This window comes from Siphateles boraxobius, unplaced genomic scaffold, assembly GCF_051911475.1.
Source record: "Siphateles boraxobius isolate OS27281-9 unplaced genomic scaffold, OSU_SipBor_1 26, whole genome shotgun sequence".
NCBI classification, from domain to species: Eukaryota; Metazoa; Chordata; class Actinopteri; order Cypriniformes; family Leuciscidae; genus Siphateles; species Siphateles boraxobius.
The window spans coordinates 111,881-137,840 of record NW_027508876.1 but is presented as its reverse complement, the minus strand read 5'-3'; the positions used below and the strand labels follow the sequence as shown (position 1 = coordinate 137,840).

The 25,960-nt window shown below is 40.1% G+C and overlaps 1 protein-coding gene across 3 annotated transcripts in view; it reads left to right on the top strand.

The window, feature by feature from the left end:
- The window catches only part of rreb1a (ras responsive element binding protein 1a), a 53,813-nt gene extending 28,549 nt beyond the window's left edge, over window positions 1-25,264 (top strand). For all 3 annotated transcript variants that reach the window (XM_077244090.1, XM_077244089.1, XM_077244088.1), the window contains 11 exons: window positions 3,721-3,837; window positions 4,045-4,298; window positions 8,648-8,737; window positions 8,962-9,125; window positions 15,701-15,851; window positions 15,951-16,093; window positions 17,925-18,114; window positions 18,227-20,777; window positions 20,909-21,073; window positions 21,201-21,941; window positions 22,263-25,264. In XM_077244090.1, coding sequence (XP_077100205.1) covers window positions 3,723-3,837; window positions 4,045-4,298; window positions 8,648-8,737; window positions 8,962-9,125; window positions 15,701-15,851; window positions 15,951-16,093; window positions 17,925-18,114; window positions 18,227-20,777; window positions 20,909-21,073; window positions 21,201-21,941; window positions 22,263-22,756 — 5,058 coding nt within the window. In that variant the 5' untranslated portion in view covers window positions 3,721-3,722 and the 3' untranslated portion in view covers window positions 22,757-25,264. The remainder of the gene's footprint in view (window positions 1-3,720; window positions 3,838-4,044; window positions 4,299-8,647; window positions 8,738-8,961; window positions 9,126-15,700; window positions 15,852-15,950; window positions 16,094-17,924; window positions 18,115-18,226; window positions 20,778-20,908; window positions 21,074-21,200; window positions 21,942-22,262) is intronic.
- Window positions 25,265-25,960: the final 696 nt, after the last annotated feature.

The following is a 25,960-nucleotide window of genomic DNA, read 5'->3' as shown; positions in this document are numbered from 1 at the left end:
TGCATTGGTGACTTGAGTTTGTGTCTAGAGGGGGATGCTTTGGCTTCAGGCCCAAGTTTTAAGGTAAATTTAGATTAGGAATGCTTCTCCAATAAATAGTCAGGTGCTATTTGTACTATTTGGCAGTGTCATATGTATGTCCCATGGTAAAGTAGAGGGAAGGACAAGTTTCAATTGTCAAGCTGAAACCTACTTTTCGCCAGTTGTGTAGCATTGCAGTGAGAACAGCAGTTCTCAACCTTTTTGGTTCCAAGAAACAACCCACAACACTTTTTAAATAAATAATTAAAATTCGAAGAATCATTCGTAGAATAACAAATTTGGGGCTGAATTAAAATTTTGTTTGATTTAGCTTATTTTTAAGCTTTTGTGTAATTTTAAATCATGTTGAGGCCTCCTAGTTGGCGCTGACCCCCTGGTTTAGACTGATTTGAACTTTCTAGTGTCAAAATAAACAAAATGATGATACTTTTGCCAGCATTTATGTGATGTAAGCCCTGCACAAATGCGCAATTGCAGAATTACAAGATTTTGAATGCTTGGCATGTTAGTTTAGTAAATATTTCATCTACTTTTCCAATACCTCATTTAAGATTTTCTAGAAGAAAACTATGGTTATAGCTTGTGGATAATTCTAGCTCTCTGTTGTGAAAAAACAAATGGGTTGCAAAGAAATGCTGTCAATCTAGTCAACCAACACTTTTTAGAATAAATTGGAGGAAAAAAGTGTGTTTTTAACTAGGATGAAAGAGGAAAAGCAGTGAGGGACAGATGGAAGACGAAACAAGATGGAGAGAGACAGAGAGAGGGAACAGCAGAGGCATTCTTGCTTGCTCGGTTTGGCATCGTCTGAGAACTTTTCCACCCTTGTGTGCTTCTGACTAACACAAAAACACTCAAGAAGCTCACATAAACTCAAGCACTCGCAAACACATCCTCAACATATTCTCCGCTCATAGTCTCACTGAATCATCTCTGCTTTCCCAGAGTTTGACTTGTTTTAACAAGGATGTGAAAGAACTTCTTTCTGTCATATGTGTGTGTGTGTGTGTGTGTGTGCAGGATAGTGAGACTGATGGGTGGGAACAGATGTAGTAACAGCAGCCCCCCATCTCCCTCCACCCCCACTATCTCCCAGCAAAGGAGCGAGAATCTTATGACAAGTATAACTCTGTCTCACTCACTCTCGCCCCAAACCCCCACCTCAAATCCTTGCACAACTCGAAACCTGCCCTGCTGTTGCGTAATCTCCTGTCTTTCTACCTCTAATCATCAACAGAACCCAACAATATCTCGCTTGACTTTCCACACCCATCTCTACGAATACAGGTTTTCCCTCCTTTCCCTTTTCCCACTGTGATCTTCTTGTTTTCAGTGTCTTTCTGTTTTTCTCTTCAGTACATAGTACTAGTATGTCCCCCACCCCAAACATAAACAGCTTTTCCTTTTCCAGCAAAAACGTCCCACCCATCATGCAAACGTTCTATCAGAGCAGTGGCTCATCTTGTCTAATGAGTGAAAACAGACATACAGCCACGCTTTAGTGTGATTGGTGGCTTGTATACAACTTCCCTTCAATGCACTCCATGTTATCAGATGATGCTTTTTATTCTTGTGAAAGTTTTTTTCTGACCCTTTCTTTTTAATTTAACTAAAAGCATTGACAAAATGATGAAATTATAGTTTAAAAACTCTTGAGTAAAAAGTATTAACATTTTCCTTGCACATGGCAATCGATATTATCAAAAAGTTTTAAAAAGTATCTTTCAAGTTAAAAATATTTTTTATACAAATATCATGAATTTTCAATCCATAATTACCATTATATTTTTGGGGAGTCATGCCACATGCAATTTTACAATCTGAACTAACTTGCCTTACTTGCCTTGTCATAAAAAGGCCGATTTAGCCAATGTCTTAACTTTGACACACATGGTGCGTCCGAAATGGTTTGGTACTACTTTGGATGAGCAACAAACTTCATGACTTTAAAAAAAAAAAATACAAGGACATTCATGAGAGTCTTCTCTATGACATAATTTCCTATTTTGTTTTTTATTTGTTGTCACTACAGTGATGTTTGGTTGATGAACACACTTGTCAACCCCCACTTTGGTTATTTTGAGGAGTAAGGACTCAGAAGAGGAGCTCTGTCCACATTTAGCGCTAGACTAGCAGGCTGTTTTTGGAGGAATTTGGTTTACCTCCATTTGGCTACATGGCATATGTGAAGTTTCACTTATTGGTGTAGAGTTGGCCATCCCTGATCATATCTACCATGCTGTTCTGGTCCAGCCAACAGCAGATCCTGTTGTCCAACTGCCTCGTGTCTCACACACACACACACACTCGCATTCCCTTATCCTCTCTCCAAAAGAGGAAGTTGCCCAGACTGCAGAGGAGTTCCTGTGTGGTTGTGGATGGGGAAACGGCAATTAGCAAAGAAAGAGTCTTTCGCTTGCTTGTTCTTTCTCCATCTTTTTCCCCCTCCCAACTCTGTTTTTCCCATTCCAACTCTGTTTTTCCACAGCTCTCCCTCCTTAATTTTACCACTTTAGCAAACTCTTTAGTGATTAGCACACTTGTTGAATCAATATTAGCATGTTTTAGGGCAAATTACCTTTAGCATCTCTCATCATCCCCACAGGAATGAACCCCTCATGACCTCCCCATCTTAAAAGTACCACTTAGACCCCCCCCCCCATTGCTCATCCAGATTAACATCTACAGCCATCTGCCAGGCCAACACCCACCAAAGCAGAGATGTGCCTGTGTGGTTGTGTGTAGTTGTCCGAAAATTGGGTGAAGCCAGTCATAGTTTCATAGGCCACGCCCTATTCAGTTTGCCTATGATGTTGCAAGTTGCTTAACCCAATCAGATCTCTACTTTTTTCTTAAACTTGGCTAGGAAAGTAATAAGTTGTGCATATTTCACAAAGATTTTGGATGTCAAGGATGGGAAATTCAGTTTAAATAAGGGCCCATTCACAGAAATAACAAACAAAAAAACAAACATGAAGCGAGAGTCGTGGAATAGAAAAACTCAAGATCTTGGGATGCCCAAGTATCTCTTATTTCTTATTTTAACCTAGCCTATTAGGTTAAAATGTAACCTGTTTTTAGAACGCTGTCATGTGAGTCTCTGCCAAAGATGTGAAATGCAAGAGCAATGGTTGTTCAACTAGTGCATGTTCACATAGAAAAACAATGAAAAAGTACCGAAGTGCAATGCAAAAACGTGTTCCAAAATGCAAAAAATTTAAGTGTGGATGTAGAATACAGAATGAAACTTCAAACTTCAGTTTATGACATCAAACTTTGTGTTTGACGCTCTTGTGTTTGCCATGCTCGTGTGGTTATGAGCCGGGCAGACACACTACCTCTCACTTGTGCCCTCCAGACAGGTGCTGGAGCCATAAAGCACCAAGAGAATGTGTGTACTGTGCCTCATCTAGAGAACACACATCATGTTCTGCTGCCCTGTGTAGTGTACAGCTGAACAGTTTTCCATTCTCAAACCGTTTCTCTCTTGATTTAGATGCTTTAGACAAAGAAGCTGTTCTCTAACTAGCTATTTTCTGCTCTTAAAGTTAGAATATTTGTAACATTTATGATTTTATAAAAACTTATTGCAAGACTATTTGAATATAAGCGCGACTTCCAGTGCACTCAGAGCAGCTTGGCTTATCTGCATCTGTTTTTTCTTATTTTTCTCCATAGTTATGGAAAATTCAAAGGAGGAGATGAGAACAGAATCTGCTATTTGCACCCAAACTGCAGAAAAGGTGGAGCAAAGCGATGATGTCAAGAGCCCCGCCCCCACAGAAACACACACAGGTAGAAATCTATTTATCTATCGTTCGTTTTATCATTCTATCTATCATTCTATCTATCTATCCATCCATCTATCATCCTATCCATCTACCTACCCATCTATTGTTCTGTCTATTTACCTACCTATCTATCTACCTGTCTATCATGCTATCTATCGTTCTATCCGTCTGTCTGTCTGCCATTAATGCAAAGAAATTAAAACATCCACAGAGGGTTCTGCCAGTGTAGAGGAGGAAGGAAATGAATGGGAGAATGGACAGAATAGAGCAGATGGAGAGATGCATGTAGCCGATGGAGTGGACTTGTCTTCCATTAACTCCATGATGAGCACTGTGATGAAAGCAGCTCAACTTAACGACGTAGTAGACTCCGCCCACACCACGCCCAATAACTCCGCCCACACCACGCCCAATAAGGTGCCAGTCAAAAGCCCCAGCACCAACCGCAGTGGAAGAAAGATCCAGGTAAGAGGTTATGAAGAGTAAGGGCGAAGGTCGCATACATATGTGCTAAATCAAATAGAATCAGAAAATAGGAAGCGTTATGTATATATGGATTTACATGCAATTTTTATATATATATATACAGTAAAATAGAAGGAAGGTTTCTTAGTATTTTGTGCAACAGATGCAGTGTTGATGTCCTTTTATTGTCAGAAACAAGAACTGTTTGGGGATCTAAAATAAAATATATATTTATGATCCAAACTCAAGCCTGAATTTCTAACAGTGATTCATAATCTCTAAAAAACAAACTCATGCTGACAAAGTCCCCAAATGAACCAATCAGACGAGCCTTGGCTGCATTCCAATTAGCATACTTCTACTATACAAAAGTTTGTACTTTGCTGCTGATGAGAAAGTTGATAGTTTTGAGATTGTAATGAGACAGTATGCCATTGTGGCTTACTACCACATTATTGTTTGTGTTTGCATATAAGTTTTAAAGTCTAGCTATATTCATTACCTTAAAATTCATTGTTAATTTTAGGTTAATCATACATTCATACACTCCACTGTCATCCTTGCACATTTGACATACTATTTTTAACTTACTATAATGGATAATGGAGCACACTAATCCTAATAATATCAGCATGAAATAATGAATAGCTGGAGCATACACAGTCAAACCAAGATTTATTCAGACGCCTTCAACATTTCTCACATTATCACAGTTTATTCGCTATAGTTTAGAAAATGAGAATAAAATGGAGAATAAAATATTTCTCTGGTTTTGTCCATCCTTCTGTTAGACTGTCTCACAAATGAGGGAGCTGTTAAATTTAACTACACAATTAGATAATACCAATTTAGATCAACCAATTACAAAGCACTGCTTAATTTTGTTCAAGAAAAATTTTGTTCAATAAAAAAGGTTTTATTGGATTTTTTTACTGGTAGTCACTGTATGAATAACTTTTGGGTATAATAATTCACAGTTCACTTTATTTTGCTATGCTCACTTACATAAATTAACTATAGTGTCCTGCACCCACTAGTAAAATAAATCAATAAAAAATTATATCCGGTGTCTGAATAATTTTTGGTTTGACTTTTTTTTTTTATACATGTGTTTTTGTGGTTAGAAAGTGGTGCAGGTGGGAAGGACTTTATGGATCCAGCATCCTGTTTTTAAATGAAAAGTGACAAATGGTCTTCTGGCATCTCAATCCACCTTTTGTCCACACGGCAGCATCACATGTCTCCCATTACAGCATGCAATCCATCCCTTAACACTCCTGTGTGGTGCAACAGGTGTCACTTTTAACCCCTTAACACCCCTGTGGAAATCTGGGGGAAGTTTAGTCTCTGATGTTTTGGATCCAAACCCCCCCTCCCCCTTTAGAGAGTTCCTTCCCCCATTTAAAAAACTCACCAATCAGAGTGTGGTTCTTTTGGCATATTTACATAGTCTGCATTCGGCAAATTTTGTCTGGAGGGCAATAGCTATTAAATCTTGTAGATTTGCTATAAAGGCATATCTAGAGACCAGAATAGAAATTTGAGGGTGGGATCTTTAATCTGTTTCACCTGGAGAGGCTGTAGCCTAGTTCTCAGGCCTCTTTCACTTCTTTTGAGGAAAAGTAAAGAAGCTTACAGTGAGTTGTGTAATTTACTGGATTAACTGAACATGAAGAGACGCGCCAAAGTACAGCCCAAACAGGCTCAGACAAAAGCGGTAACAAAGTTGCTAACAGGTGTTAGCTCAGGTGCACCTTATGAATTGTAATCAAAGGAAATGAATTACATCCACTTTTTGAATCAAAATGATAATCTTTGGAAGTCTGTGTTTTGAAGAATTTTTTTTTAACTCTACCGTCTCTTCTGCTCACCAAGTCTGCGTTAATTTGATCAAAAACATAGTAAATATAGTAATATAACTGTAATATTGTGAAATACAATTGAATATATATATATATAGTAAAGTGTAATTTATTCCTGTGATCAAAGTTGAATTTTCAGCATCATTACTCCAGTCTTCAGTGTCACATGATCCTTCAGAAATCATTCTTGCTGATTTGATGCTCAAGAAACATGATTATCTGTGTTGTGCTGCTTCATATTTTTGTGGAAACGGAAATGCATGTTTTGAACAGAAAGTTCAAAAGAACAGTATTTATTTTAATAAGAAAAAATCTTATAATCTATGTCACTTGTGATCAATTTAATGTGTCCTTGCTGAATTTTTGTTGTCGGACTTGTTGTCGGCAGTGTAATAAGTGTAATAATAGTGCAATAACACATTTTATGACCTATGAACTTTAAGCAGACCAGTATGCATGAATTGTAGCGATTAAATGAATGAGACATCCTTGTATGACAAAACTATTACTCCGAGTTAAGGTCAAAAAAGCAAACGTAGTCTGTGTATGACACTTCCCCTCATAACATGCTGAATGGTAAACACGATCAGCTTTAGCAATTGTCTCTCGCTGGTCCTGAACTGAAGCCAAGACGGTCATGGAAGGAAAACAAGCTCTACGCCAACGTGCCATCAGAGGAAAAGGAAGTGCTCGTTTCTTCCTAGAGATGTTTTTGAAGATTCCTGTCTAGTTGAACCGCTTCGTGTGTTTGTAGATCATGTGGGCGTCTATTTAGAGCTGAATTAGTGACTCATGCACCTTCCCTGTTTTTATATATATTATGAGATATCTACGCACTTATTTTATGACATCATATCATAAGTATATAGGGCATCCTGTCATGTGACGGCATCAGCTCTGTTAGTACAGGAACTGGTCTCACTGAATGGGACAGTGCCGTTATGTTCAGTTAATGATCTGTCATACGGTCGACAACAGCTAAAGGAAGGGAGCATGTGTGGTGTCAGTTTACAGATTTCCACTCAAGGTGAAAGAAGAAGCAGTTCTCACTCCTTCAAGATGCTTTTCATGAAATACACAAACTCCCACATCAAAAATACAGATGATCTTCTGATTCACGATTGTGGTCCATGTTCAAAAGGCTTGAGCACTTAAAAGTGTAACTGTATTCTGCTGGTATATTTGTAATAGTGCAGTGTCTGTGCAGCAGTGACTGATGCAGCTTCCGGGGCTGAGCAAGTGTTTATTTAACAGAGTGAATTTAGCTCAGTATCTCACACATACAACATGTTCTGACAAGACTTTCAAGGTCAGAAGACAAGGCCTGCCTCCCTGTCTCCTGCATATGGGTTTTTACCCACGCTGTTTAACGATGGCATTTAGGGTTTATACAAAAAGACTGGCTTTTATTGTTTATCAGATTTTCTAATATATGTTTTGTGGCTTTTAGCTTTGAGGTTAATCTACTATACACTCTTAGAATATTTTATTTATTTATTAGAATTGATTGTTCAATGAAGACCCTTTAGCATCCATGGAACCTTTCCTTTGCACAAAAGTTTCTATAAAGTGAAAAAAGTTCTTCAATTAAAATAGTCTTCTCACTAAGAAAAAAAAAGGTTCTTTTACTGATCACTTAAAGAACTGATCACTCAAAGGTTCTTTGCAGAACCATAAATGGTTCTTAATGGCATCACTGCGAAAAACCCCTTTGGAACCTTTATTTTTAAGAGTGTACAGTTCAAAGTTTTTTTTATAAATAAATTAATATTTTTTTATTAAGCAAAGCCACATTTAAGTAATCAAAATGGACAGTAAATGCATAAAACGACTGTTCTTTTGAACAGAATACTGCAATATGTATCGGTTTCCACAAAAATATGAAGCAGCAATAATCAATAATTTTCAATATTGACAATAATCAGTAATATTTCTTGAGCATCAAATCAGGATATTAGAATGATTTCTGAAGGATTAAATGACACTGAAGACTGGAGTAATGATGCTGAAAATTGCGTCAAATTAAATTGAAAATTCAATTTTGCCATCACAGGAATATATTAAGTTTTAAAATATTGTATATTATTTAAATTATAATGTTTCACAATATTACTGTTTTTACTGTTTTTGATCAAATAAATGCAGCATTTGTGAGCATAAGTTATTTCAAAAACATCACAAAAAAAATGTACTATCCCCAAATTTGTCAGTGTTACTGTATGAAATCGTGTACTCAGAAAACGTTGACAAACCTTTAGCAGATATACTCTTGAAATATTAGTTTTTAAACAGACTCTGATGTGCATCCGAGTCCTGAAAACAGCTTTCGTGCCAACCAGACATCAGATTTGCGTCCGCACCAAATCTCTGCTGTGAAATTGCCTTAAAACACCGTTTGTCCGTTTGTCACATGATATAACACAATGCTGCATGTATACTATGGAGATCTATAACTCAGACATTTTGCCTTGTATATATTTGTTTCAGGAAGCCAAAGATGACAGTGGGTTACTTGTCTGTCCGCTGTGTGAAAAAGGCTTTCAGACCCAACACCAGCTCACCATGCACATCCGCCAGGTAACGTGCACAACTAATTAATTTGTTCAATATACTGTTGCATACCTGTTGATTTCTTAAAGTCTGTATGCAAGTCAGAAAAGATGGAATAAAGTCAAGTACTATTTGTCCCAAGTATCTTCAGAATATGCTTCGTCGGACAACCTGGGAGAGTTAGACAAGACAATATATTGAAGAACTTGGCCTTTGGGGTTAGCTAGCTGACCCAAATTTCCTTTTTCCAGCACAACACCGATAGTGGGAATGCGGACCACTCTTGCAGTATCTGCGGGAAGTCTCTGAGCTCGGCTAGCTCTCTGGATCGTCACATGCTAGTGCACAGTGGAGAGAGACCCTACAAATGTAGTGTGTGCCATCAGACTTTCACTACCAATGGCAACATGCACAGGTGAGTCTTGGTTTTCGAACAAAATTATTTGCATTGTGCTATCAGGAGCCAAGATGTGTCCCTAAGGTTGAAGATTTTGTATGGCACGCCAGAATTGATCTTGTTTTAACAGGAAATAGCATTGCTCAAAGATGACATGAAACTGCACACATTTAACCTCCATAATCTAATGAATTTCTGAGGAATATCGAAGATTCAGTGGGAATTAATGTAATACTACGACTTTACATTGGGAAGTAATTAGATTTCGATAGAGTGTGAAGATTTTTTGGCTGTAATACTATTAATTAAATTTTTATTTATGGTTATGGTTATGTCAGTAAATTCTTTTGAGAGTTGAGAGTATTTTTACTAAACTTTTTAAATGCTTTTTTAAAATTTAATTCATACTGATGAATTTTGCATTTATTTAGAAAGTTAATTTTGATTTAATGCTGACTTTCAGCTAATAGTGTAATTATCCATTTATTATTTTGACAGGTTTTTAGTTTATAATTTCATACACAGTCACACACCTTTGTGAACCTTCGGTTGATTATTCAAATTCAGTGCGTCTTAAATGCAGTTGTAGATAGCTATGAGTGAGATGTGTCACTGTATATATGTGTGATTTAAGAGAAGGGAGATATGCAGGAGTAGAACGGCCATCCGCCCTAATGTGTCGTCATACCTTCTGCCTAAATACTCAACAATGAGCTGTAATCCCAAGCTTAGCATTAACTTTGTGTCTTAGTGGATTTAATATGTTTGTGAGTAAGCAAAATAAGTCATATGCAGTTATTTTATTCCTTAATTGCTTTCATGCTGATCCAAATTTAAAACAAGGATACCCAAGTGCTAACTATATATTTACATGAAGAAATGTAAGTTGTGTAAAACACACCACCATGAGATGAGGTGTTCTGGGTGGTTACCAGGGTGTTGCTAGGGTGTTTCTAGGGTTGCTGATCTGTTCCAAATGATTGCTAGTGTATTGTTGTGCCACATCTAGTGTGTTCTAGGGTGTTTTAAGTGGTTGTAGTCATTGCTATGCGTCTGCAAGGGTGTTCTGAGTGTTTTGGCCTTTTCAAGCATGAAAAGATGAAAAAGAGAACTCAATGCAGTTCTGGCATGCTGTCTGTGAAGCTACTGTCTGTTTGCACATTTTGAGTGTGTGTGCACAGAGCCGATGTAAGTTCTCATCTTATTGCGCTTGAATGCAGAGCAGATGAGCGGAACCCAGATAACATGATCAAGAGCTGCACGATTAATCGTTAAAAGATCGCGATCTCGATTCAAACACCCACGCAATCTTATTCTTAAATGACAACGATCATACCGGAAAAAAAATCATACCGGAACATTCAGTTCTGTGTTGGCGATCAGGTTCGAAACAACTTCACAAAGTCTTTTCAACCACACAGTATCATCATTTCCATGTTACAAATATTCATGTTATAACAGAAGAACTTGGATAAAAGTTTATAGTTTGGATATAAACACTGATGTCTACGGAAGCGATCAAATTGGAGTAAATCACCTTTTGAAAGTAACATAGCGCTTCATATAACGATTGTATCGATTGCATCGTTACGCAACCAAAATGTATTTGTCAAAAAATGCTGCTTTATCCAGTAATGAAACAAGTGAAGTATTTATGAGCAAGTCATTGAATCATTAATTTAAATTAGGGATGCATTAATCAAAATGAAACGGCACTGGATTTGGCAAAGGCTGTTTTTTTTGTTTTTTGTTTTTTTAAAATAAATGCACACTTGTCAGTGAAGCACAGCTCTGTGATCAGAAGTAAATTCTGCTCAGTCTGAAAGCCAGAGGTGCACTTGAGCAGAAACCCTGCAGAAGTACGATAACACGCGTCAATCCAGGAAATCCCTTTGTGCATCATACTATCTCTATAGCTGAATAAACAGAAGTTTGAAACGCTTTTAATGATTAAACACTAATAAAAACACAACAATATATGGTTTATCTGAGTTATTTAAGCCGCCTTGGCTATTTTCATGATAATAAAGTATATTTACAGTCACCTAAAGGATTATTAGGAACACCTGTTCATTTTCTCATTAATGCAATTATCTAATCAACCAATCACATGGCAGTTGCTTCAGTGCATTTAGGGGTGTGGTCCTGGTCAAGACAATCTCCTGAACTCCAAACTGAATGTCAGAATGGGAAAGAAAGGTGATTTAAGCTATTTTGAGCGTGGCATGGTTGTTGGTGCCAGACGGGCCGGTCTGAGTATTTCACAATCTGCTCAGTTACTGGGATTTTCACGCACAACCATTTCTAGGGTTTACAAAGAATGGTGTGAGAAGGGAAAAACATCCAGTATGCGGCAGTCCTGTGGGCGAAAATGCCTTGTTGATGCTAGAGGTCAGAGGAGAATGGGCCGACTGATTCAAGCTGATAGAAGAGCAACTTTGACTGAAATAACCACTCATTACAACCGAGGTATCCAGCAAAGCATTTGTGAAGCCACAACACGCACAACCTTGACACGGATGGGCTACAACAGCAGAAGACCCCACCGGGTACCACTCATCTCCACTACAAATAGGAAAAAGACGCTACAATTTGCAGGAGCTCACCAAAATTGGACAGTTGAAGACTGGAAAAATGTTGCCTGGTCTGGTGAGTCTCGATTTCTGTTGAGACATTCAGATGGTAAACAGATGGTAAACAGAATGAGAACATGGATCCATCATGCCTTGTTACCACTGTGCAGGCTGGTGGTTGTGGTGTAATGGTGTGGGGGATGTTTTCTTGGCACACTTTAGGCCCCTTAGTGCCAATTGGGCATCGTTTAAATGCCACGGCCTACCTTAGCATTGTTTCTGAGCATGTCCATCCCTTTATGGCCACCATGTACCCATCCTCTGATGGCTACTTCCAGCAGGATAATGCACCATGTCACAAAGCTCGAATCATTTCAAATTGGTTTCTTGAACATGACAATGAGTTCACTGTACCCACATTCACCAGATATCAACCCAATAGAGCATCTTTGGGATGTGGTCGAACGGGAGCTTTGTGCCCTGGATCTGCATCCCACAAATCTCCATCAACTGCAAGATGCTATCCTATCAATATGGGCCAACATTTCTAAAGAATGCTTTCAGCACCTTGTTGAATCAATGCCACGTAGAATTAAGGCAGTTCTGAAGGCGAAAGGGGGTCAAACACAGTATTAGTATGGTGTTCCTACTAATCCTTTAGGTGAGTATATACTTCAATGCTAATCGACTTAGCCTTTATCACTGTATAGCAATATGAAATAATATGTTGTGTGCCAACTGATGCTCAACTGTCGTTATGAAGTGAGATTGAACAGTAAAAACACATTATTAAATGTTGTCTTTTGTTGGACAAAAGGTTCATAAATGCTTCTCATGTTTTGAAAGATATGTGAGCATGTTACTTTTTCAATTGCACGTTATAAGCGACTCAATTTCGCAGTGCTTTCAGATGGAGCAGCATTTGCTACTGATTACAGAGCCGTGCTTCACTAACAAGCTGCGCATAAAAAATAATCGCAACCTTTCCGATTTCATAATCGCAATAAGCCAAATCGGTTTAATCGCCATTTCATGTTAATTTGTTTAATCGTGCAGCTCTATTTCAAACCATTTTTTAAAAAACAATTAATTCAGATTCATTCAAATGTTTAAATAGACTGCAGCAATCAACATTAGTTTGAACTTCTAGTAAATTACTTTAAGTTGTTACCTGTTCAGAATGGTGGGAGGATCATATGTTTGAAACAAATAAATCTTGATTCTCAGTTTATCTAGAATCGTGCTGCTCTAATGTGATCGTATACTGTAACGCTATGCATGCGGTGTTAATAACATTAAATGTTTGTACACGTTAAATAGAAAATATTACACAGCGAAATTACCTAAATTATTTTTGACAGCCCTAATAATCTGAGAAGTTGAATTTCTCAAGTAGCCTATGCTGTTTTTTTTTTGCTTTTTTTTTTAGAGAAGTGAAAGCTTGTTGGTTGATTACATCCTTTAGGCTAGGCCTTACCCTGCCTTTGCCTGGCCCAGCGCTGAAGAGCTGCCCAGAGGATGAGTGTGCCACAAAGATAAATGAAAAGGCGTTGGTTTGTTTGTGTATGTTGGTGGTCATATACTTGTGCTACTGCTGGGGTTTGTCAGCTATGTAGCTCTTGTTTAAGGAGAGAGAGAGAGAGAGTTGCAGGAAGCGATGGGTGACTTTAAAACACCTCCCCCACCCGTCGCTTCCCCAGTTTTGGTCATGGTATCTTCTCCCAGCAGGCCTTGCTGATGGAGGAGGTAAACATGAACTTCCTCCCAAGGTTGTGGAGGTTGATGGTGAAGTGCATATGGGGAATATGTGTGTGTATTTGTGTGGACAGCTCTTAAGTTGTTAAAGGCCTGCAGGGTAGGATGGCTTGAAGAGACTCTGTAAATTGCAGTTATCTGGTAGTAAGCAGAAGTAAAATGAAATTGTAGGGTGAATTGGATGTACTACACCACCTTTGAAATGCATGGAATGTGCTGTGACGGATGTGAAGGGAATCTGGATTTACTACATCAGCTGTTAGTCCTAATAACATTTCCTCATCTTTCTCATCGTCTTCTGTTCTTTGTAATCTGTTTTAATTTTGAGGAGTATGAAGAAAATGTAAACATTGTTTGCCTATGCAAAATAAAATTGCGGCTATGCTGCTATTGTGTAGTTGGGTAGTTGCTTGGGTGTTCTGGGTGGTTACTTTCTAACTAAATTTTTTTTGCCCATTGTTGTAATCTTACAAGCAAAACTTACCATCACTTATATCTTTAGCACAAACAGTGCTGGACAAGTTACATGCCAAAGTTTAATTGTGATTTATGAATTACATAATGCATGTTAGAATATTTGGCTAAATTCACTTCTTTCATAGCCCCCCCCCCCCCCCCCCCCCGTTTTTTATGTTGTTGTTGCTCTTCTTGTAATCATAAACAACTGAAAAATATTTGAGCAGTGTGAGAAAGTGTTTTTTTCAATGCTGAAATAAGTTAACTGATAGTTATGAGGCCTCATGTATGACCGAGGAAGTTGTCCATGTAGTTGGCAAGGAATCAGCCATCTTGTGCCAAAGCATCACATGGTTGGTGTTGGGGGGGTCGAGGCTGGGAGGAGAAGGAGGGAGTCACTGTTGCCATGGAAAAAAGTCACAACTTCACAGAAGAGAGTCAAAGTGCGTTCTGATTGGCTGCTTTTATTTGCTTTAACTCCTTCAGTCTTAGCTACTCCACTGAACAGCCATCGGTTTAAAGGGGTGCCCTTGCTTTGACATTGCTTGGAAAAGAGGTAACTTTCTGACACCACAGTGCCCTCTGTCTGTGCTCTGCGGGAACACCATGGAATGATTGGATTGGATGGAATGAACCTGTTTATGCATCAACAAGTTTTATGATCCTTTACAGATTAGCCAGCCTGCACATGAAATGTCCATATTGACATCCTTCATTCAAGGACAGGAAACTTCAGTCTAGTGCAATTTGAAAAAAACGTTACCACCACATTACTCATTACAATTTAATTGAAACTGTTCTGCATGACTCAGATTCAGTCATGTTACTATAAACTAGCAATATTCAACTAATTAGTATTTTTCAGTGGATAAGTTGTCATCCTGTGTAGGTTACAGTGGTGGTGATTTCCATCCAATCATGGTTTGCTGACTTGGCAGTGTTGGTTTTCTGTGATTGGTCAAAGGCAAGGTCAGAGTCCAGAGCAGAGAGATATAACAGCCTGTCAGATCCTCACACGAGTGTCCAACATGCTGCTTGCTATTAATAAACCACTGACTGCAAAAACTGAGTGAAAACTGAGACCTGCAAGACCATGGGATGTCTGACCTTTTTTACCCTTGCATATGCATGTACACTTCCAAAGTACTTTCAATTGATAAACTTTTTTATGTACATATATAAACTTTTGATGGAGCAGACATGTTTCATTATAAATTGAACCTTTGATTGTACAATAAATCTTTTTGTCTCTGTGTGAGTTCAGTGAAAGACTAAATTAATAGTTTATGTGATATTTTAGCCAACAGTGGGCTTGAAGCTATTACTTAAGTCAGGCATCCTGATTTCTTTGGGCCTCCTATGTATCCTCACTGGTTTTCTCAGGATCTCTCTGAAAAATAGATGAACAACTCATGGCCTTCTCCATGCAACATTACCGCTCTCTTCCGCTGATCTCAACCCGTCATCTTGGACTCTATATATGCACATATAGAGTCTGCGGGATAATTGCAGGAGTTTCCAGCCCATTAGCATCCTCCCATTACAGTCATTTCTGTTGGCTCCCAATGGGATGAACAAGGGTTCCTCTACTCTAAATCTCTAGAATATTATTCATTAATTAGTCATCCATCAAACTAGTGGGAGGCAGCTGGAAATGTACTCAAGATGCAACTACTTCCGAAGCATTTGTTCCACAAATGCCCAAGCATTTTTCAGAGATCAGATTCATTTGTGATGACCGCTAAATCTGACAGCTGGTTTCTTAACACACAACATGCAGTTTTAAAGGACCCTTTTATCTGTTTTCAGACACATGAAGATCCACGAGAAGGACTCTGCCAGCTCCATCCCCAACAGTCCGACTCTGTCTCCACTGAAGCGACGACGTCCCTCTGCAGCCAAACGCAAACTAAACCCAGATGAAGACCCAGAGAAGACAGAGGAGCCATCCAGCAAAAAGGTAAGTGTGGATGTACCATCTTACCCAGTGCTACCTGCACCCCAGGACAGTGCTCCCAAAATAACCTACAAATAGCTGACAGTGACCTGTGTGCTGCAGGTCCTGGAGGATAGTGGGGCAGATGAGCAGAGTTTGAACAAAGCACAGGAGGAAGTCTTGGCCTGTCCTATCTGCTTCAAGAACCTCTCATGCAGAAATGACTTTGACACCCACATGGAGACCCATCCTGACACTACACTGAGGTACAAACACATGCATCAGTATAGTAAATGTATTGTTGTGAAGAGGCATGAATTTATTTCAGGCTTGATAACAAAGCAATGTTTAGAGTTTGACAATGGAGCTGTTCTGGGCCTTCCTACACTCGGTTCTTTCTGTTCAGTATATTATAGCTGTCCATTAAGCTCAGACAGGAATGTTGTCCCTTTTGTTCGAGGTGAGAGTTGTATTGCAGGGAGACGCCAGTAGCGGAGGCTGTAGGCTGGATCCCTGCAGTTGCTGGGAGATATGGTGGCATGCTTTGTGCTGGTACAGTCATAATTTAACACATCCGACTACAGAGGGAGGAGTAACTATATAAGCAAGGGATTTCTTTTTCAGTGGGATTTTCCTTTTATATTGAGCTACATGTTAAAAAAAAACATTTGTTTGGTTCAGATAGAAATCTTGTTTTACAGGTTTGGCCTTCTGAGTGTCAGAGTTTGGATAATAAGCTAAATTTGTTTTGCTTATTGAAATGTTATGCTGAAATGTAATTGGCGGAGAATGATCATACCTACATGAGTGTAATCCTGTCGACGTGTCCCCCTCCCACTCGTGAGAGGCCTAAGAGGGGGGTTTAATGAGACACAGGAGGAGACTTTAGCAAGATGCATTCTGCAGGACATCTCTGTAGTCTGTAGTGACGTGTGTGTGCATGCATGTGTGAGGTGGTATCTGTATCCTTGGAGACATCAGTCTGTAGACTATCCCTCTAAAATCACCCAACCGATGGCTAGCTCCTCTAGTTAATGGATAGCTGTATGGGATTGCTCTGGGTAAAGGAAGTTGGCAGGGCCTGTCTGAGTTTCAGAAAAGAGTTATTGTTGTATGGAAGTGCTGCAAATTTAGCACTAATCCTGTGTAATCACAAGAGCTAAGAGTGCTAGTTAAGAGGATCAAGACTGCTGTGAATTGGGTTCCACTCTGAAGAGTTCTAAAATCAGCTAAATAACCACACTTACACGTACAAACAGACACAAGGATGCTTTTAAAGATACAGACATGTTATCTGTCTCACCCAAACAGCCTTTCCAAGTAAGGCAGACACTCCCATACATGCATGCTATAATAAAATGAATAGAACCAACTCTGAAATCTGATTGGATGAGCCACGTTTGAAGCCATTGCAAAATAGCCAATAGAAACAACAGCATCCTGGACAGGAGATGGTTTAGTGTAATTATATGTAACAGTGCTTGAACTCTTTGTAAGAGGACAGCTAAATTTTGCTTCTCCATTTTGATTTACATGATTTTCTCATGCAACTCTGACCAAATATATTAAAGCATTCACAAGCAGTAATCTTTAACCTGTTAGCACTTTAGCTCATTATGCTTCTCAGGTGGATGTGCTGCTATGCTCTGCCTTGCATTGCATTGTGTATGTCTGCTAGGATAAAAGCTGCTTATAGTCCCTATGGACACGTCATCACCATGATCAGGGGTAGGACATGTGACAAGACCAGTGCACAGACATTAACCAGCTGTCTTTTGCAGCACCCAATAAACACTGAACTAGAGCCATTGTAGGCTAGGGTGTGATTACTATTGACTTGAAAAATTCACCAAGGAAATCCCAGATATATTTTGGATTATTCTAGGATGCATTTCCACAGCACACTGTAGATTGGGCACTGTATTTCTATAAGGATTTGGGCAATGATAAATAATAATAATATTAATAATAATGTCAGTGTGTCATTGAGTATGAATTTATGCATATACAACATGCAGATCAACTACAAATAGATACAAACAATGTGTGTGGTGTATCTTTGAAATCAACACCTTACATAAGCATTCTTATTCCTAGATGTGATTTATGCTGCATTTCATTCCGGACACACCGAAGTTTGCTCCGCCACAATGCAGCTACCCATAAGCAACTACCCAAAGACCCCAATGGACGACCCTTTATTCAGAATAACCCCTCCATCCCTCTTGGCTTTAATGATCTGGCTTTCATTGACTTTTCATGCCAGAAGTTCCCTCGTATTGCCCAGGTAAAAGCCATTGTCAACTTTTCCATGGTTAATCTGCACAGTTTGTAAAAGTTATTTGTCTTGGCTGTAATATGCAAGTTTTGTTAAGTTTCAGTTTTATTTTGACCCACAGATTTGGTGTGAAACAAACCTCCGCCGATGTACTGGCAAATTCCATCGTTTTGTATGCGACACATGTGATAAGGCATTCCCTCTTAGCTCAGCTCTGGACTTGCACAAAGACTCACATGAGACTTCAAGTGGCACCCAAGAGACCACTTCACCCTTAATTATGAAAGATGAGCTTCCCACTCCTGAGAAAAGTAGCTTCATGGACTCCCTGGGCATGCAGCACATCTCTCAGATCAAGCCTGCCCCCTCAGAAGAGGATATCCAGCAGGCCAAGCTAGATAGCATCCGGGTTATCCATGTAGATCCGAATCAGTCCACCATACCTCAAGAGGCTGGCCTTGTTGGTGGGGTTAACCTATCTCTTGTAGACCCAGCGACTCTTCATGGACTGTCCCATCAAGAAGCTCTCAAACTGCTGTCCCTTCAGCCTTTCCAGACAGGTTTTCTGGTGCAGCCAGATGGTGGTATGGTGGTGAAGCCTGTTTGTGGTGAATCCGGCATGGAACTTGCTGATATACAGCAAATACTCAAAATAGCTTCAGCGGCTCCTAACCAAATCTCTCTCCCACCCTTATCCAAGGCACCTTGTAGTGCTGTTCAGTCGGGCTACAAGCAGATGCCTCCTCTCAAGCCAAAGCCCTTGGTGGCTCCCAGAACCAGTATGGTAACTTCAACTCCACCACCCCTATTAAACACCCAGCAAGCTTCACTGGGCTGCATCAGCCCTAGCCTCCCACCCCCTGCCAGCCATCCTCTCAAGACAGCAAGGGATCTCTCCTCATCTTCCTCTCCCTCTTCTGCCAACAACCAGGCTTCTGCAGAGAGGATACAAATGGAGGCAGACTGCATGGGAGATGCCCATACCCCAATGGACATGGATGAAAGACATATCAAGCAGGAGAATGGCAAGTTAGATGAGACCACTGTAAAGAAGGGAGGAACTCAAAAAGGCACATACCCCTGTCGATTTTGTGACCAGGTCTTTGCGTTCTCTGGTGTGCTACAGGCACACATGCGATATCATTTGGGCATCCTACCCCACCAATGCAATATCTGCGACTATGTTGCTCCAGACAAGGCTACATTGATCCGACATTTGAGAACACACAGTGGTGAGCGGCCCTATGTCTGCCGGCTCTGTCATTACCCATTTACTGTCAAGGCTAACTGTGAGCGCCATCTTCGCAAAAAGCACATGAAAAACAATCGCAGGGAGATTGAGAAAAACATCAAGTATGTTACCTCGTCCACGTCCACAGCAGATGTACTGGAGCAGGCTGGGACTAGTGAAACTACATGCCGCTTCTGTGGTGAGGACCTAAAGACCTTCCGGGCCCTGCAGATTCACTTGCGAACACATAATGGCTGCCAGCGAAAGCCATTTGAGTGCAAGCGTTGTGGAGCAGCCTTCCTTGCCAAGCGTAACTGTATCCATCACCTTCTCAAACAACATCCAGAGGTCCAAGAGCATGATATTGAAGAGCACATAATCACTCTTCTAGCTGCCTCAACCCAAAATAGCCCAAACCCATCTCCTCTCAATGGGATTTCTCCTAGCACTGTGGTGCAGCCTATCAAGATTGAAGACCTCAACTTCTACGGCGTGGATATGGATCAACCTCTGGACTTCTCTAACAAAAGTCGTGGGGGCAGCAGTGTTGGAAGTGTGAGTGGATCACCTGGGATCAAAATTGAGCCTGTCTCCTATGACTCTACCATGGAACCAATGGACCTCTCTATTCCTAAGAATCCTCTGAAAAAGCTTAAACAAGACATCGAGGCTGTATTGCCAAGAGAGATTAAGAATGAATATTCAACCATTAGCATCCTTGCACAGGCTCTTCAGACTGATAAGTCCATTGATGAGAAGTCCCAACCGCTTGGATGCTACCAGGTCCCCGTAGCCTTGACCTCCCTTACTGGTAGCACTAATTCTGCAGGAAGACCTTTGCGTCTAAAGCCCCTGCTCCCTAAACCTTCCTCTGCTGGTGTGAAGGAGCTTCCACCACTTGCATCAATTGCTCAGATCATTTCCTCTGTTTCTGGTGCCCCTGACCTTCTAAAACGGGACAACACTAATAGCATTCAGGCTGATTCTGATACACAGGGCAAGCAGGAGTCAACAGATATCTTGATAGAGGAGCTCTCTGTAGAGAGCCCCAAGAAGAGATCCAGGAAAAGGGCTTCTAGAAGCATAGCGAAAGAGAAAACTGTGATAAATGCCACAGACCCGAGTATTGATTTGGAGTCTAGTGGGGAGTTTGCAAGTGTTGAGAGGATGTTGGCGAACACTGATGCCAACAAGTTCAGTGCCTATCTTCAGCCCAACACAATTGAGTTGGCAAGAAAAGACAGGCAGCAGCCAGGTGCTAGTGACGAGAAAGAGGTGAAAGATGAGAAACACTTACCAGCCCGGCAGACTATTCCACCCCATCAGTCAAAAGGGAAGAAGAATGCATACTCAAATTCTGTGCAAAAGATGACTTGCCCTTTTTGTCCCAGAGTTTTCCCTTGGGCTAGTTCGCTTCAGCGCCACATGTTAACACACACAGGTGACTCTTATGTACATTTTTTACAGACTACAGCACTACAAGGGTGTACAGAGTTAATGTACAACTTCTATGTTACCCCTCATAATACGTGTAATTTATTTTCTTGCTTTTATTTTGAATTTCTTATACAGGTCAGAAGCCATATCCTTGTCCCCAATGTGATGCCTTCTTCTCGACCAAGTCCAACTGTGAGCGACATCTTTTACGCAAGCATGGCGTTTCCAACCGAGTGCTCAGGCGCAATGGTGGAAGACCCAAGTCTAAAGATGCAGAGGAAGGCTCACAAGAGAGTGCAGGTATGAAAAATAATATACAAACTTTAAAAGGCTTATAGACAGTGGTATCTTTTTAACTGTTGATTAACCATTGAGGTTAAAACTGTACTTTATTACCTGATGTGTAATGTGTCCATTTATATTTTAGAGAGCACATCTGAGACGGAGCTTCCTGTGAGTGAGGCAATGGATCTCACAAGATCAGACCCTGAGAAGCCTGAAGCAATGGATGCTGAAAAACCCTCACCAGCTAAGCCGACAGAAGCGGCTGTGGTAGAGCCTATTCCTCACAAAGAGGAGGATGACCCAACAGCCCTCGAGTCATTGAAGAACAGTGACTCAGAAAAAGAGGATGGTGATTCCCATAGCAATAAGACCCTTGACTTGACGTTTGTCTCTAAAGACCTGCCACAGTCCTCCCCTGCAGCAGATGGTGACATGTCTGATAAAACACCTCAGGATGAGTCCAAATTCACCTGCAAAAGTTGCAAGAAGAGTTTCCGCTACGCTGCCACCCTGACCAGACATGAGAAAGTTCATCAGCAGGATGAAGCATTAGACTCATCTAACGGACCTGCACAAAGCCTTACAAAATCGGCTGATCCAATTGTGCCTTGTGAAAATAAGGAGGTTACAGATGAAGAGGTGGAGAGCTTAAAGAAGGGCACATCTGAGAATGAGGGAACGGGCAGTGTGGTAGAAAGTGGATCGGAAGAAGATAAGGAGGAGAGGAGTGATGAAGAGGGAGCTACAATTGAACCAAAGAGTGCCGAGGGAGAAAGTGAAGAACTTGGCAGCAAGCCAGACAAGAGGAAAAAGGTGTGCAATATATGTAACAAACGTTTCTGGAGCCTTCAGGATCTCACCAGGCACATGCGCTCTCACACAGGTAAAGACAAAACTGAAAACATACTTAGATTGGTAAATCATTCATAAGAACTGCCAGCTCTTGTTTGATAACTAAATGTTTCAGTTACACTTTATTTTAAGGTACTTTATTTAAGTACTGGGTATTTAATTACCTGTACTTACTATAGGGTTAGGGTAGGATTAGGATTTGATTGAGGGTTAGTTGCATGCAATTATGCATAATTTACTGTTATTACTATGGTAAGTACATGTAACATATGTAACAAAGACACTGTAAAATAAAGTGTTACCAATGTTTCTTATTAAAAGCTCAATGTTTTTAATGTCTTGTTTCTACTAGGCGAGAGGCCTTACAAGTGTCAGACATGTGAGCGCACCTTCACCCTCAAGCACAGTTTGGTCCGACATCAGCGTATCCACCAGAAACTACGTGGAGTGGATAGTGATGGTTCGACTTGTGGGGCCGCAGGTGGACCCGACGAGGAGGGCTTCAGTGGGCGTTCGGCTAGCGAAGGCGAGTGCACACCAACCAGCACCAATCCACCCTCTGAGAATGAAAGTGAAATAACAGACACTGTTAAGGGGGAACCAACCTCAATGGATAAAGAGGACTGTGTACCCGCTGTGGAAACGGAAGAGTTTAAACTAACTTCTGAGACTGGACCAGAAACACCCAAAGAACCTTCAGCAGAGGAACAAGCATCAGATTCATCGAACGCATCTGACGTAGAGCCGTCGGAGGGATTCATCCAAGGTTTACTGGAGATCCACACCAATCCCACTACTGAGCACATTTTGCCCACCTCCGAACCGCCACTGCTTGGGGTGAAGTGAAGAGCGACTCTTTCTTGGTTTATCTTTACGTTGTGAAACTGTGCTGCAACAAGAAGCAGTGCCATATAACAAAAGTACATTGCAGCGAAAAAAAGCGATGACTGTTTCAAAGTGCCTTTCTACTTTTTTTTGCTACATCTTTATCAGCATTTATCATGATCTAAAGTTGATTTTTATAGTATTTTACAATGATCGTTGTGATTTTTTTGTGTTTTTTTTGTTTTTGAATCCTGAGAGAACTACAATAAGCAATATATGAACAAACTTGCATATCGTTTTGTACAGTTCAGCGACAGTGAAAACTGTCTTATGAAAAGCAGGCTTATAGCCTATTCAGCGAAGGCTGAGACTAACAATGGAGATATTTCTACTGAGAGGCTCGCACCCAAGTGCATAACTGGAATACGCAAAGACGACTTGTTCACCACAGGGCTTCTTCGTGGCTGTTTGTCCTCCCTTTATTTGCCAGTAGTTTCCCATTTGGTGTAAATCCTTTAATGACAAAGGCTTCCAGAGTAATTGTTTTATCACAATAATGAGCTCTGTTGTTCTGGGAGCTGTATCACGTAGAGATTTTTTGGGGGGAAACAGCCCAGGAAAGATCTGAGGGTCATACTTGGAAAGGTGTTGAACAGCTATGACGTAAAGTATATGGGCAATGTTTGCCCAAAAATAGGTGATGAATGTCCAGCTGTGCTGATTGTGTCAGATGTCCTTAGCATTAGTGTTGTGTTTTTTGGCACAATGGGGTGGTTTTTAATGAGGGAAGGCATGTTTTTAACTTAAGGGCTCATGAATTACTGTCCCTCAAGCCCTATCTCAGCTACTTAAGAACACACACAAACAAAAACAACAAAAAACAATAAGGAATTACAGGAAGCCCATGAGTTATAAATCTGATGTACTTCACAAAAATTATGAAATGTGTTCCTGTTTCCAGGGTGACCCGTCTTCCAAAAACATCACTTAAAACAGCCTTACTCTTTCTTCTGAGCTTTAGGCAGGTGTCTCACTTTCTGCCGGGCTCATCAACTAAAATTCATGATGTACTTGAACCCTGTCGCCCTGCTGACTCCTGTCGGGATGTGCCTCAACTAGGAGGACCCCATGTCTATCACAGTTCTTTTGTAGTGTTGGATCTCTTTGACCTCTCAGTTTTATGAACTCATGTTGTAAAATAACCTCAGACACAAACAAAGCAAACCTCAAAGGGCATGAAGACTGTTTGAAATCGCATGGACTGGTAAGCATCTTCAAATATAGGTCTTCTGATTTCCTGGAGCAACCGTCTAACAAACGAATGACTGTTGACCTGCAGGATGATATAAGGAGGCAAATGAGTGAAAAGGAGTATTGAACCGATTGTGGCAATGGAGAGAGAATGTTGTGTGCGCCCCCTAGTGGTGAAGATCTCATCTCTGCTCAGGCAGGAGACTTGTAGTATTGGATGAACTTGAATGCAATTGCAATCGCTTTCTCAATCTGTGTATTCCGGGACGTCTGCTTCTCCCGATGCCTTTTCCTGGGTTTATGTGAGTGTGTTTAGTGTTGGTTGTGCGTGGAAGTGGTTGGTTTTCTGGTAAGAATGCTCACAGACTGTTTTTAATGTATTTATTATGACCCAGTGCAGGTGAAGAAGTAAATATGGAGAAGCCATGTATTAACACAATTATGCTGCATAAAAAAAATGATTCAAATTCAATACTTAGCATCCCAGCTTTGATCTGGGTTCTTGATGATAAAAATCACTTTTGATCTGAAAGCTTTATGTAGACCTTTGTATGCATTTTTATTTTTTAGAATGTGTGGTCTGTTTCTGTTATCTTTATTATATATTATTATGATGATGATTATTTCAGTTTGACAGAGAGATACAAGTTGTTTTCATTGATATATTCTTTTAAGTGTAAAACTGTGAAATTTACTGTTATTCTGCTATGGGTGAATCTGTAGGGTAGTTTTGCATGATAACCTTTTATGTTGTTGATTTATACAGTTTGGTTTTTTTCTCTCTTTTTGCCCCACCTGCCGCCTCGCTCTGTCTCACTCTCAGGGTTCGTACAAAAGGCTTTCTCAAATCGTCAATTTCCTTGCTAAATTTTGTTCTTCACCTATGATTTCTGAATATATTAAATCGTCAATCACTACTTTTTTAGCACTTGACTGTGAATTCAAATCAACAGGGTGGAGTTATCAAATCCACATTCCACTCTTAGGTTTTCTACAAGAAATGTTCACTTTTTCCCGTTTTTCTTTTCTTGTTTTAATCCTCCCTGTCTCTTTGGAAGAATGGAGACCTGTCACTGTTTGACGTGTTGACCGATGTAAAAGGGAGTTTCGTGTCGCTGCTACATCCCCAAAAATAATTCTACTGGACTTGAATGGAACCAGAATCACCAGAACATTTTTGGTACACTACTCTTGTTCTTTGAATGGGTGCTTCAGAATCAGAAATGTAAGCTGTTCTGTATCAAAACTATTCAAGCAATAAAGATATATTAATGAAAAGGTGTGGCAGGATTTTTTTTTTACCTTCCCAAAAACGACCAGGCAGTGTTGTTGCCCATTTAATGCATAATTTTGTGTTCTTCAGTTCAGAATTTTACTGGGCTTGTTAAGCTTATAAAGGCCTATGCATTTTTCTCAACCCATTTTTCCAGAAAGAAGTACATCCAAAATTCATTCACGACCTCACGGGATAGTGAAGTGTCCAATGGATGTGCACTTCAGAATCGCTGTGGAAGTAGTACCCAAATATTTTATAAATAGTAATACAGTTAATTAGATGCTTATGTAATGTTTACTGTAAAGTAGGAGATCAAGCATATTCAGACACAGGTACTGTTTCCAGGAATTTTGCATGTTGCATCCACACCAAGGTTTGGCTTCAGTAGTTAACCCCTTCTGGAAGATGCTATAACTACACCATGAAAATAGCCCATAAAGGGATAGTTCACCCAAAAATTAAAATTAGCCCATGATTTACTCACCCTGAAGCCATCCTAGGTGTATGACATTCTTCTTTCATACGAATACAATGGCTCTTCCAAGCTTTATAATGGGAGTGAATGGGTTTTTGTTTTTGGATGTCCATCAAAGCGCATCCATCCCTGATTAAAATGCTCGAAACTGCTCTGGGGGTTAATAAAGGCCTTCTGAATCGATGCATTCGTGTAAGAAAAATATTCATATTTAAAACTCTAT